The 14,675-nt window shown below is 44.5% G+C and overlaps 1 protein-coding gene across 2 annotated transcripts in view; it reads left to right on the forward strand.

Moving 5' to 3' along the window:
* The first annotated feature begins 6,975 nt into the window (after nucleotides 1-6,975).
* IQGAP2 (IQ motif containing GTPase activating protein 2) overlaps nucleotides 6,976-14,675 on the forward strand; it is a 306,128-nt gene continuing 298,428 nt past the window's right edge. Inside the window, exon 1 of one of the 2 annotated variants that reach the window (XM_017527675.2) lies at nucleotides 6,976-7,751. In XM_017527675.2, the coding sequence (XP_017383164.1) occupies nucleotides 7,706-7,751 (46 nt within the window). In that variant the 5' untranslated portion in view covers nucleotides 6,976-7,705. Of the gene's footprint in view, nucleotides 7,752-7,800; nucleotides 8,621-14,675 lie in introns of those variants that run through there. The other variant, XM_037738181.1, reaches the window with a different exon arrangement.

Genomic DNA, 14,675 nt, shown 5'->3' on the forward strand with positions numbered 1-14,675 from the left:
GAAGGAAGGAAGGAAGGAAGGAAGGAAGGAAGGAAGGAAGGAAGGAAGGAAAGAAGGAAAGAAAGGAAGGAAGGAAAGGAAGGAAGGAAGGAAGGAAGGAGGGAAGGAAGGAAGGAGGGAAGGAAGGAGGGAAAGAAAGAGAAAGAAAGAAAAAAGAAAGAAAGAAAAAGAAAGAAATAAAGAAAAGAAAAGAAAGAAAGAAAAAAAGAAAAGAAAGAAAGACCGGAAGACTTGATTTTATTTTTCTTAATATTTTTCCTTTTTCTTTACAGAATGGGGTCTTGCTATGTTGCCCAGGCTGGTCTCAAACTCTAGGCCTCAAGTGATCTTCCAACTTGGCCTCCCAAAGTCTGGGATTACAGGCATGTGCTACCATACCTAGCCCAGAAGGACTTTATAATGAAGCAGGACCCACAAAAATATGTAAGTAGTACTTTATGACAGTGTGGCAATTTCTGCCTCAACAATAGGCCAGACCTATGGTCAGCTCTTCATTCGTGAAGAGCTGTTCCTTGGTAAGTACGAACAGGAGGATAAGGAGTCACTGATCAATCCCAAAATGGAGATGCTGGTCATTAGCAGGTCTTTGCAGCCCCGTAGGAAGGAGCTGAGTTTTAGGGTAGAAGCCACAACTTTTTCAATAAATCAGAAACACCTTCCTAGAAAGACTTATGTGTTTGCATATTCATATTGCCACCGTCAACATCTCACTGGGGCCTTGTTTTGAAATAACATAGATTTGCCTGTATTGAGAAAACTTAAATCTGAACTTTAAAAAGTGGTAAACCAACAAGCTAAGACATTATTTTTACTTTGAATATATTAACAGAATACTTGTTCCTTAAAAAAAAAAATTGAAAAACATTCCAAACAAAAGAAAGACATAGAGGATAAAACATTAAATACTTATGAACATATTCCCTGAATATAACAAATGTCATATTTTCTCTAGTTTTTAAAAAGGAAATTAAATGTTATAGATATATTTGATATTCTTTGTCTGCATCCTTGGCTTCCATTCTCTTCCCTAATTTCTCAGAGGTTGTTTCTATTCTGACATTGGCATGTTCTTCTTGTACATGTTTTTCATACTTTTACTATATGCATCTATCACAACATATGTAATATTTCATGTGTTTATAATTACGCATGTATGTTATAACATTAACACTGTATGAGAGTTCCCGATTCCCCACACTTGTTAAACATTTAAACTTTGTCACCTAATGGTTGCTTTCATTTTTATTTCCTAATAAATTGTGAAGCTTCATTCAAAATATTCAAGGTCTCGTAGGTCACCTAGAAGTTTGTCTGTCATCAATCAATTAATACAGAATCTTCTAGAAGGGAATGTGTCAGGCAGGGAAGATTAAAGCTAGGACAATGAGCTACTGCCAAAGATAGATCAATCGAGATTAAGATAAAACATGCTTGGAGTACAGTCAATGGGAAAGCATACGTGATTTCAAAACATTGTTTCAGAACAACTTTACAGGTCTGTGGTAGAGAGCCCTTTAGTAAGTACCATTCATATTTTGTCTCATTCATGCATAGAAGACCAAGGAACTAAAAGGGATTAGCAGTAAAACTATAATCAGAACTATTGCCTGGATACCAACTGGTCCCCAGGGTCCTAGTTCTTTGTCATGGCAAATAGATGATGGTGACTTGGGGTCATTTGTAGTAGGTCCTTTAGTGTTCACCTGGGAAAAGACAACATGTATTTAGTAAAAAGGTGAAAATGTTGAAACTCGTAGTTCAATTTACCAGTTTCTGTTGCGGAAATTGTGTGGACTCAGACAAACCCAGCTCTGCCATATACTACAGTCTCTATGAATCTGTTGCTTTGCTGTTAAATAAGGATCACTCTATCTTCTTCCCAGAGTTGTTACCAGAATGAAAGTAACAAGTATTTCAAGTATATTGACTGGTGTGTATAATTTATCATAGTAAATTCATGATTGCAACAAAATAATTGAGCAGCTATTACATACCAGGCATTGCTACATCTCCTGGACACACAGCAATGGTAAATTTGACCAAGTTCCAGTTGTTAAGAGGCTCGAATTCCCCCTGGTGTGGTGGCTCATGCCTGTAATCCCAGTACTTTGGGAGACTGAGGCAGGAAGATTACTTGAGGTCAGGAGTTTGAGACCCGTCTGGTCAACATGGTGAAACCCCATCCCTACTAAAAATACAAAAATTAGCCAGGCATGGTGGTGCATACCTGTAATCCCAGCTATTCTGGTGGCTGAAGCAGGAGGATTGCTTGAACCTGGGAGGTGGAGACTGCAATGAGCTGAGATTGCATGACTGCACTGCAGTTTGGGTGACAGAGTGAGATCTCATCTCAAAAAAAAATAAAAAATAAAAATAAGCAGCTCTCATTCTAGAGTGGAATTACAAACAAAGAATCCAATATACAATATGTCAGGTGATACATGCAATTGAGAAAATTAATGCAGTAATGCAGGATAAAGAAGATAAAGAATGGGGCTGAGCACAGTGGCTCACACCTGCAATCCCAGCACATTGGGAGGCATAGGCAGGAGTTGAGACCAGCCTGGCAACATAGTGGGACTCTTGCTGCAAAAAATATTATTATTATTATATTATTATTTTTAAAAGGAACGAAGGGGACTACCTAAAAATCAATGTTGCTTTCTCTTCCTGCTCTTTTACAGGCTACCCTGGGGATTGCCTTATCAGAATCACTTGAGCTCAAACTTTCTTAAACTGTGAAATGTGAAAAATAATAATGGAATTATATGTAGTGTATTTAATTGGCTAAAATTAAAGTCTAGACTGTGTTTCCAAACTTTGAATTGCTTAGAAAATGAGAAAAGATAAAAGGCAAGATTGCTGACTTACTGATTTAACATTCATAAAATATTTGAAAAATTTCCCCAATTATAGGCTTTAGTGACATAAAAAGAATTTTCTTGAAAAAACTATATATTGACAAAAATATGTACAGCAGAAAAACCAATGGGCAGAGACTCAGGAGGCCTGGAATGTCGTTTAGGCTCTATTTTTCCATGGCTATGGAAACCATGCATCTCTCTCTACCTCAGTTTCCTTGGTTGTAAAATGATGCTAAGAAGCCATCATTCTATAGTGTTTCCTCTTCTAACACCACTACTCCCATTTTTGTTTTTGAGAACTGAAACAGTGATTGTTTTATTCATTTCTGATTCTTTTTAATTTTTTTGTAAATTTCAGGTTGGACCTTAACAGTTTTCTTTTTAGACATAGGAGTCTCCTTTGCAATAAAGTGTGCTTTCTGTTTCTTTTCAGCATCTCTCTTTTTCTGGGAATGGGAACAAGTTACAAAACTTTAATAACCCAAGTGCTCCCAGTACTTTGAAAATGGCTTGAATAATTTCTCTCCTATGATTTCCTCATTCGTCATTTCCGGCGACTGTCACGATTTTGGGTATACATGTTAAAATGATATTATTGGAAAATAACCAAATCATTTCAAAGGCAAATAGAATATTAAAATGTGCTAAGATTTTAATCAAACACACTCTTTTTCCCCTTTTGATTTTCTTAATATAATCTGTTGTTATTTTAAAAGTTGCATTTTCCCAAATACCTTTATTTTAACTTGTCAAAAGAAAACAGATGGGCCTTGAAAAACAATCAATTTTTTTAAAAAAAACATTGCTTAAAAATTGTTTTAGCATGTCTAGTCATTTATTAGTGTTCTCTTTTGTTTTATATTAAAGAAAACAACCATCTTCTTGAAAAAGCTTTTTTCACTAGATGGCCTTCATTTTTGTTTTTAATATTCTTGCAAGCACAATCAGATGAGTGAGATGGCAAAGTAAGCTGACACATTGCCTTGTATCTATTTGAATTATTCTCCAATGTCAACCCCGAAGAGAAAATAGTGCAGCACTCTGCAGGCAAATTTCTTTTCTGAGATGCTGAGGTGAAGTGACCTGTGCGACGGTATTGTTACCCACTTAGTGCAGACCAAAATGCCCATTATTATTATTTTTTTTTAAGACAGAGTTTTGCTCTGTCACCAAGCCACAGTGCAGTGGTGCAATCTCAGCTCACTGCAACTTGTGACTCCCGGGTTCAAGCGATTTTCCTGCCTCAGCCTCACGCCCAGCTAATTTTTGTATTTTTAATAGAGACGGGGTTTCACCATGTTGGCCAGAATGGTCTCCACCTCCTGACCTTGTGATCCACCCACCTCAGCCTCCCAAAGTGCTGGGATTGCAGGAGCAAGCCACTGTGCCTGGCCCAAAATGCCCATGATTAATTTTAGCACTTGCCAAATAACAAGAGCATTTGCTTTTCCAATTTCCTCTTAGTCTTTAAGTTCTTCTAAGATTGCCCAGACAGAGCCTTGACACCACCTCTGATCCTTTAAAGAGCTGACCAGCTAGAACATGAACTTAGAACTACTGCCCTCCCAATCACCTATTTATGCTTTAACCTTCACTTTCTACTATTAACAGATATTTACTTAATCTACTTCTTAGTGTGTGTGATATCTATACATGTTGATGGCATCAACTTGTGTGTATTAAAACACCCCCTTCATCTCCCTTACTGATGTCAGCCTCATTGAGGCTCTTACCTCTCCAATCTCTGTCCAAACGCCTTCCATGGGGTGTCAACATCTCCAGGTTGTCCCATCCCAACCTATCCTATCACCTGCTCCAATATTCACCTTCCGTAAACTCCCTTGCATTCTGCAGTGTCCATACTCAAAACTTTTAAGAGTTCTTGAATGTTTCTACAATAATCTCCAGTCCTCTTAGCCAGACACTCAGGGCCCTTCACAACCTGACAACAGGATCACTATTCCAATCCAGCCCAATCTTGGGCTCCACCCGATCGACTCTTTCCCTTGGATGCACTCCATCCAGCTCTTTTATTTATTTATTGAGATGGAGCCTTGCCCTATCACCAGGCTGATAGTGCAGTGGCGCAGCCTCGGCTCACTGCAACCCCTGCTTCCTGGGTTCAAGCGATTCTTCTGCCTTAGCCTCTCGAGTAGCTTGGACCACAGGGGCCCGCCACCACACCCGGCTAATTTTTTTGTATTTTTAGTAGAGACGGGGTTTCACGGTGTTGGCCAGGATGGTCTTGATCTCTTGACCTCGTGATCCGCCCGCCTCAGCCTCTCAAAGTGCTGGGATTACAGGCGTGAGCCACCACGCCCAGCCTCCATCCAGCTCTTAACACACTTCCACCTCAACCATACTTTCAAACCCTATCACCTTCCTAGACCATTTTAGTTTACAGTGATTTTCCCCCTACCTCTAAATATATAGACTACCCATTTATTTGGGCTCTAAATCATACACTCAAATGAAAATTGGTATATGTAAGGGCTTAATTGTTAATACTTGACAAATGGAACAACATAGATGGAATGAACTTTAGATATCATTTAGTTCAGCATCTCCTAACACATAGGAAAATCCCCTTCCACATTTCTCCTCTGGGCGACTATTGATTGACAGGGTGCTGTGCCTCAAATGTAGCCATTTCACCTTTGAATTGTTCTTATAATAAGAAGCATCTGTTTTTTAAGAAAGGAAAACCCAGCTGGGCCCGGTGGTTCATGCCCATAATCCCAACACTTTGGGAGACTGAGGCGGGTGGAATACCTGAGGTCTGGAGTTCGAGACCAGCCTGATCAACATGGAGAAACCCCGTCTCCACTAAAAATACAAAATTAGCTGAACGTGGCTGTGCATGCCTATAATTCCAGTTAAACGGGAGGCCGAGGCAGGAGAATCGCTTAACCCTGGAGGTGGAAGTTGCGGTGAGCCGAGATCTCACCATTGCGCTGTAGCCTGGGCAACAAGAGCAAAACTTCTTGTGGGGGGCGGGGGGTGGGAAGAAAGCCAAAAAAAAAAAAAAAAAAAGGAAAATCCCAGTTATCCCACTCCAAACAGGTGACAATCTAACGCCATCAGGAAAAAAAAAATACTTCTTTTGCTATCCCGTGTGACTTGAGAGTTCCTTGTGCCCAGCTTGCGTCCCTGTGCGCATCTACTACTCACAGAGCCACTCTAAGCACGCTCTGCAGTATCAGCATCACCTGGCAGTTTGCTAGAAATTAGAAATGCAAATTCATGAGCCCCAGCCCAGACCCACTGAGTCGGAAATTCTGAGGGTGGGGCCCAAGAATCTGAGTTTCAACGTGTTTGAGAAGGACTGCATCGCCCATATGAAATGGAAAACAGCTGGTCATTTTCTGTATCCTTGCATAATAAAAAAAATGGTTAGTGTCACGGTGCCACCATTTCCTCAGAGAAATAATTGCTTTTTAATTTTTTAAAAGACAGAGTCTTGCACTGTCACCCAGGCTGGAGTGCAGGAGCACTCACAACCCACTGCAGCTTCGTCCTCCCAGGATCAGGCAATCCTCCCACCTCGGTTTCCTGAGTAGCTCGGACTGCAGGCGCACCCACCGCGCCGGCTAATTTTAATATTTTTTTGTAGAGACGGGGTCTCGCTATGCTGCCCAGGCTGGTCTGTAACTCTTGGGCTCAAGGGATCCTTGTGCCTCGGCTTCACAAAGCGCTGGGATTACAGGCGTGAGCCGCCGCGCCAGGCTATGAATAATTGCTTATCGCCCTCCCTCCGTTTGTTTTTCCCATCATCGGCATCCACCCACTCCACAATGGTCCAACAGGTGAGGGCACAGGTATAGAAGGGCCCCGCATTCCCTCCAGATTTTATCACGCTCCGGCACAAAGAGAAAAACAGCTCCTGGCGACCGCATGAAAACCCCGATTTCAAAACAGCCACATGCAGTTTAATTTCCTTAAAAGCTTGGCCGGAAAAGGTTTCTGTGGCTTGAGACCCCAGCTGGGCCGGAGCGACAGCTCTGCACTTTGGGGCGGGGGCGGGGGCGGGGGCCGGCACAAGGTGATCCGAGGGAGAGGAATGACTCGCGGTTGTGTTTTGAGTGGTTGCTTGGTTTATCTTTTTCCTCCAGCACACACACTCCCTGTATTTTGTAGACAAAAAGTGACAGAAGCAACTTTCGAAGCCAAAAAAACAAAACAAAAAAAAAACCGAAGAACAAAAGTCAACGTGCAGTCTCCCCAGAGGAAAAGGAACCGCGCTGTTTGTCCCTCAGTAACTGAGCAACACCCCGGACACTGCCTGTGACTTCTGCGGTTTTTCTTGCACTTCTCCGCGTTGGTTCACTTCCACCCTCGAAACGCTCCAGAAGTGAGAAATCAGGCGGGGCGGCCGCCACCCCCAGGCCGCCAGCTGCGCGGAGGCCCCAGCTGCAGGGGGTCCCGGCCCGGCGTCCCTCTCGGCCCCTTCCCTCTCCCTCGGGGGAGAAGGGGCGGGTCCACGCGGCCTGGGAGCTGCGCCCGGCACGCGGTAGGGGTCGCTGCGTCTCGGCGCGCGCTCCCACCGCGGAGAATAACGGGGCCTGGCTGGAGGAGAAAGGAAACCTGCTGCGGGAGGCGGCGGCGGCCGGCCAGGGAGCAAGGGAGGAGAGTTCACTTTTACTCGAGTGTTAGCGCGCGGCGGCCGCGGCTGGCGCTGGCGAGAGAGCACCGAGGGAGCGGGTCGCCGATCTCGGGGCGGCCAGGGGAAAGCGGCGAGAGGCGGGATCCGAGCGCGCCGGCGGGGCGCAGAGCCCGCGAGCCTGGCCAGTGAGGGGAGCCGCGGGGGACGCGCCCCGGGCGGGCCCCCGGAGACTCGCAGGATGCCCCACGAAGAGCTGCCGTTGCTGCAGAGACCTCGCTATGGCTGTAAGTGCGCCGGGCGCGCGGGGCTCCCGCTGGCCTTGGGGAGCCTCCTCCCCGAGGACCGTGTTGATGAAGCCAAGGGAGCCGGCTGCGCGGCTTGGCAAAGTTGGGAGCTGGAGTTGCAAAGGGCAGTGAACGGCGTTCCCCGTTCCCCCTCCCCCCAATTACTAATCTCCAGATGGCAACTTGGACCCTCCACTCTGCATACGGCAACGGGGTGCGCGGGCAGTGTGGGGACTGCGCTCTGGGACAGACCAGGTTGGGGTTTTAGGGGTATCAGGTGAGGAGTCCGCGGAGCTCCGGGCCGCCGCGGGCTGGGGCCAGAGGATGGCGTAAGGAACCGGATTCTTCCAACCCAGAGGGGGTGGAAAGTTTGTTTGCTGTGGCTACAGGTGGGCACTGCGCGTGGGGCGCACTCTGTAGTGCAAAGTCGTCTTGACTGGAAGGGCGGGCGTCTCCTCCTGTCCCGCGCCCTCAGACTTCACCTGAACCGCTAGAGCCGTTGGCCTCACGGGTGTTAGTCCCTCCCTGCAGAACCCCCCCAACCCTTTTCCTCCCCGCTCCCCTCGCGCCGGAGGATTGCTGTGTGGAGAGGTCGAGGCACTGGGCCCAGGGGAATCCCGTGGGAGCCCGGGTGACTTGAATGAGACGGTGTCGATTACCCGGTAGCCAGGGGCTGCCCTCGGAAAGAGGTTGTTCTGGCCGATCGTGAGTGGATGGAGCCAGATTAGCACCAACCACGTGGCTTCATGTGCAGAGTTCAGAGTCCTAAACATGTGCCAGGAAGCATTTCCTTTAAAACAAACAGAAAGTTGGCCCGCTCTGTCTCTCCAAGGTGGCCCTGTCAGTGAACCCAAAGCCGAGGACCACAGGTTAATCTTTGCCCAGGCTGGCCTTGGTGGCAGAGGTACCAGGTTCGGATTAAGGCGGTGATACCTCCAGCAGGGTGTTTTGTTTGTATGTGTGTGTGGTTTCTGGATGGGTCGTAAGGCCGCTGACTTGATTAACTGAAAAACGGCTCCTCAACTTGTGTCTGTTCTTTCCCCTCCTCCCCCCTGGATGTCGAAGATGGGAGGTTATCTTTCCTGTGTTACCCTTGCCATGAGGTGGAGGCCTGAGGACTACAACCTCTGTAGTCTAATGCACTCAGCAGTTGACTGAGACCCAGCTTTTTGCCCTTTGGTAAACCACACAGACAGCAGAGCCCGTTGAGTTCTAGGAGGAACGCTGTCCTCATTCAGTGTGTGCAGTGACAACTTCAGGTTGGTGGAAGTACTTTAACACTGTAGTAATGTTTATTTCTAATTACAAGAAACAGAACATCAGTCTCTTATTTTTTTAAAAAAACACTATTATTTCTAATTACAAGAGTTGGAAGTACTTTAATGTGACAAGCTCTCAGAACATATGGTGGTTTCACTGTGTGAAATGATAAAATAACCGCAAAGTTCTGTAAACGAGGTGAATCTATGTGAGCAAATGGTTTCTTGCTACTACATGATTGATGTTGGCCCTCATTAGCAATACACAGTGCAAAATTTCCATGAATGTGGTACATTAATGCAGCATTTCTGTCAATCCCTGCATGTGTATCTGTGATGCTGCTTGATTTTCACCGAAGAAATCTGTGTTTTAAGTGCACTCCAGAAGAAGCTATTGAGGGAGTCCAGATCTGGCAAGCCTGAAGCCCACTCCACAGGGTGGCCTTCTTTGGAAATCTTCATCCAGCTTTCCTTACCAAGATGGTGTAAGGGGGTGGTGTTCCATATCGTTGGAATCACTCCCAGTTACTTTCCCTCCGCTCATCAAGTGCTGGCATTCATTGGTCACTTAACACTGTCAAAAATGGAAAATATTTGCCTATGTTTCTTTCCAGACTTGTCACCCTGAAACATTAAGGCTTTAATATGACAGTTACGTCATTAAAATGAACACTTTTATAATTTTGGTTTATGAATGGTGTATGTTCAGTGTATTCATAACATGATATCTAGCAGAGTAGACTTCAGCGTTAATAGGCATTACCTAACATTGCCTATTCACGCAGAAGAGAGCTCTTTGGTGTGTTAGTATAATTTCTGGTTGTTGTTGGCTTTCTGAGCCTCCTATCAACATGAGACTGAAAATAGCGCTTGAGTTCTTCTTGGGAAGGCTAGGGAAGGATAACACAGGATTGTCCTTGCTCTGTTGTGTTCTAGGGCTGTGCTTTTTCTTGTTTATTGGTTTGGTAAGTAGTGGTTCAGTAAAACCCCAAATTATAACAGTCTTTATCCCTAGCATTTAAAAACAAAGTGGCAATACATTGTTGTAATTTCAGTTCTAGTGCTGAACATTCTGAGATGTTTGAGACTGGGCTTTAAACACAACTTTTTGGCAGTTTGAATTAAGCTGTCTATTGCTTATTTTGGGTCTGGGCTTCTGTTCTGCTATCTCTCCTATCCACGTGAATTGTCATTTAATGCAGTATTTTTTTTTAACTCAGCTCGAGACTGTTATGGTCTTTCTCCTCTGTACCAGGCTGAGTGTCTGTAAAAGGCCACATACTAAATTGCGCTTGAGGGATTTCTCAATGAGTTCTCCATGAGGGCTCAGACTCTTCTCAGGTTTCTGACAGATGCAAAATTGCTGAAGTCTCCCTGATTTGCACACAGGAGCACTGGATTGAAATTAAATAGACAGTTTCTATTTAATTCTTGCTGTTGTTGGCCACATCTTCCTGCAATCTGTGAAGTTATTTTTGTGTAATGTTAATACTACAAACAAAGCTGAAACCATTCAGTAATGCAATTCTGAAAGGAAGAGGTGGAAAAGGGAAGTGACAGTAGGTAGCTGTTTAAACTAATGCAGACATAAACATAGTATATACTATATATTGTATATATAGCGTTTCTGTGCTCCACCAAATTCAGATGACTCTTATGCTTAGGTATAATTTCCAAATAACTTGTGTTATTGTGATGAATTATGATGTACTTGCCAAATTAATTCTGAAAACACATTGCTGCCATGATCTGTTATAACTTTTGTTCCAGTTATTTGAGCGTTAAAAACACCAGTGAGAGAAAAAGAGGGGTTTGTGACTAGACAGATGACTTCTCTTACCACTGATAACCCAATCAACACTTAAGTGCCTACAGTTTGTCTCTAATGATTGCATAGGCAAGAGCTGTGGTTTCCTACCCTTTACAAGATTCAGAGCCTTCCTTTCATGAGATACATTGTACAAAAAAATGGGGATCAGTGTTTTACTGTTTGCTTCTTCTTTCTTTGTTGTTCTTTTTTTATTGTACTTTAGGTTCTGGGGTGCATGTGCAGAACATGTAGGACTGTTGTATAGGTACACACATGGCAATGTGGTTTGCTGCCTCCATTCCCCCATCACCTACATCTGGCATTTCTCCCCATGTTATCCCTCCCCAACCTCCCCTGCCGGGCCACTGTCCCTCCCTTGCCCCCCACCAACAGACCCCAGTGTGTGATGCTCCCCTCCCTGTGTCCATGTGTTCTCATTTGTGTCCGTGTGTTCTCATTTGTGTCCATGCGTTCTCATTGTTCAACACCTGCCTATGAGTGAGAATATGTGGTGTTTGATTTTCTGTTCTTGTGTCAGTTTGCTAAGAATGATGGTTTCCAGATTCATCTGTGTCCCTAAAAAGGACACAAACTTATTGTTTTTTATGGCTGCATAGTATTCTATGGTGTATATGTGCCACATCATTTTCCTTGTCTAGTCTATCATCAATGGGCATTTGGGTTGGTTCCAGGTCTTTGCTATTGTAAACAGGGCCGCTATGAACATATATGTGCATGTGTCTTTATAATAGAATGATTTATAATCCTTTGGGTATATACCCAGTAATACTGTTTGCTTCTTTTAAAAAGTGCCGCCTAAATCCATAGGGGGTTCGGGGGAGAAGGGGGATTGAGAAAGATTCTGGTCGAGCATTTTTTTTTTTTTTTTTTTTGGAGGCAGGATCTTGCTCTCTCTCCCAGGCTGGGGTACAGTGGTGCAATCATGGTTGACTGCAGCCTCAATCTCCCAGGCTCAAGCTATCCTCTTACCTGAGCCTCCTGAGTAGCTGGGACTACAGGTACACATCACCATACCCAGCTAACTTTTGTATTTTTTTTTTTTTTTTGTAGAGATGGGGTTTTGCCATGTTGCCTAGGCTGGTCTCCAGCTTCTGGGCTCAAGCAATCCTCCCTCCTTGGTCCCCCTAAAGTGCTGGGATTACAGGTGTGAGCCACCACACCTGACCTGATACTGTGAGCTTCTGAGTACTGCTCTCTGCTGTTGTCTGAATAGTGAGGTTTCTAAGTTACTCGGAAACTGGAGTTTTGGGATGGTTAGTGCAACTAAACTCTTATCCCTCTGCAAGGACCAATCTGAGATGAAATTTAAGTTCTGAACTAGTTAAATCCAGTTGTGTAAAGGGGGACTGAGTAAGTCTGTATTTAGCACAGCTCAGCTGTAACGTCCTATCAGTGCTTTCATTTGAATCACGGAAGGGTATATGCAGCCTTGACTTGCGATACTGTCTTCAATAGACAAAAAGTCATGCTGCTCCCTCATATGCTGGTGTTTTGGTTGACTTTTTCAGAAGGATCTTTAAGGTCAATAGCTAAAGTGTTATTTTAGTGTGCTTTTAACTTTAATTACACATGCTGTTAGCCAGAATGACTTGTTTGGGAGAGTTTAAGCTTGTAATACCCAGTTTGTTTTAGAATTTAGTGTTATTTGGGGTGTTAACCCCTTTTTCTCTAGGGAACCAATGACTTACTATTGTCCTTTGCCCTCCCACTCTGCAAGCTTTTTAACAGCCCCTTCTATTTAAAAGGCTGGGCATGGTGGCTAACGCCTGTAATTACCGCACTTTGGGAGGCTGAGGCAGGTGTTCATGAGGTCACATGAGGTCAGGAATTCAAGACCAGCCTAGCCAACATGGTGAAACCCCATCTCTATTAAAAATATAAAAAATTAGGCAGGGCATAGTGGCTCATGCCTGTAATCCCAGCAGTTTGAGAGGGTGAGGTGGGCAGATCAAGAGGTCAGGAGATCAAGACCATCCTGGCCAACATGGTGAAACCTTGACTCTACTAAAATACAAAAACTTAGCCAGTCACGATGGTGTGCTCCTGTGGTCCCAGCTACTTGAGAGGCTGAGGCAGGGGAATCGCTTGAACCCTGGAGGTGCAGAGAGCCGAGATCATGCACTCATCTGGCAACAGAGCAAGACTCTGTCTCAAAAAAATAAAAATAAAAAATTAGCTGGGTGTGGTAGTGCACGCCTATAATTCCAGCTACTTGGGAGGCTGAGGCAGGGAAATCCCAAGTAGGGGAATCCCAAGCAGAGGGAATCACTTGAACCGGAAGGCAGAGGTTACAGTAAGCTGAGATGGTGCCACTGCACTCCAGCCTGGGTGACAGAGCGAGACTCTGCCTCAAAAAAAAAAAAAAGCTAGTATACAAACAGATCAATGTTTACCACATCTTCATGGTAACCAAAAGAGAAACAAAGGCTACTCAGCGTCTGATTTGATAGGGTCAGGTTAGTCCTACAGTGCAGCCATTTTAATATGGGATCTGGAACCAAGGTTTGTGAATTATGACCTTTGAGAGGGCCAGTGGTCTTCCCACTTCACAAAGAAGCTGAAACCCCTGGTATTGTCTCAAAGCCATGCTGCTAGCTGGTGGCAGGGCAGCTTGGAAGTAGCACTGTCAGATCCTGGAGACTTTCCTCATTGGCTGTTGCCAGTTTGCTGCCCCTGAATCATAAATGTTCACCCCTTCTATGTCTTTCAGGTGTTTGTCATGATTCTCTTAAAATATAGAAACCTCTAGCTATTTATGCTGGATGTGATGGTATACACCTGTAGTTACAGCTGCTTGGGAGGCCGAGGCAGGAGGATCAAGATTTCTAGGCTGTAGTGTGCAATGATCACACCTGTGAATAGCCAGAGCTCTCCAGCCTGGACAACATAGTGAGATCCCCCTCTCCTCTTCTCTCTCTCTGTCTCTTTTTTTTTTTTTTCTTTGAGATGAAGTTTCGCTGTGTCACCCAGGCAGGAGTGCAGTGGTGAGATCTGGGCTTACTGCAACCTCCACCTCCTGGGTTCAAGCAATTCTCCTACCTTAGCCTCCCACATAGGTGGGACTACAGGCGTGCACCACCACATCCAGCTAATTTTTGTATGTTTTAGTAAAGATGGGGTGCACCTTGCATGTACCACCATGCCAGGCTAGTTTTTGTATTTTTGTAGAGGTGGGGTTTCATCATGTTGGCCAGGCTGCTCTCGAACTCCTGGGCTCAAGTGATTTGCCTGCCTCAGCCTCCCAAAGTGCTGGTATTATAGGCATGAGCCACGGCACCCAGACTTACATGGGCTTTTTATAGAGTATATCTAAGCTTTAGCAAAAGATTTAATGTATATTCAGAGACATCCCATCTCTTACTGTGAGGTGCTGAAGTGAAAGAAAGGCTTTTCCATAATAATATAGTGACATGTGCCCCAGTGATTGCAAACAGGATAATTTGTAAAACATACTTTATTGCATACACTGGCCATACCTTAAAGGCTAGGATTGTTGAGAAATGAAGTAGAAACTCGCAGTAGTACGGCAGACCTGCAAGCTGATACTTTGTCACCTTATTGCCCTATTTTATTTTTCTCTCTTGAGAGGCAGTATGGTAGTGATGAAATGGCAAAAGCTTTGGAGTTGAATAGACTTCCATTGCCTGCCTCAGTAGCCCTGGGGTTTTCTCCAGTACCTCAAGAGGTTGTGGAAATGATGTATCCATAGAGGTGGCTGATGTGGTTCCTGGCACATGGTGCTAAACAAGTTGTAATTGTTTCAATTAATCGAGCACCTAATACTAGCAAAATATTGTGATGAATGAAATGCCACTTAGCTGCTGACAGCTTACC

Source organism: Cebus imitator, unplaced genomic scaffold, assembly GCF_001604975.1.
Source record: "Cebus imitator isolate Cc_AM_T3 unplaced genomic scaffold, Cebus_imitator-1.0 Scaffold50, whole genome shotgun sequence".
Lineage (NCBI taxonomy): Eukaryota > Metazoa > Chordata > Mammalia > Primates > Cebidae > Cebus > Cebus imitator.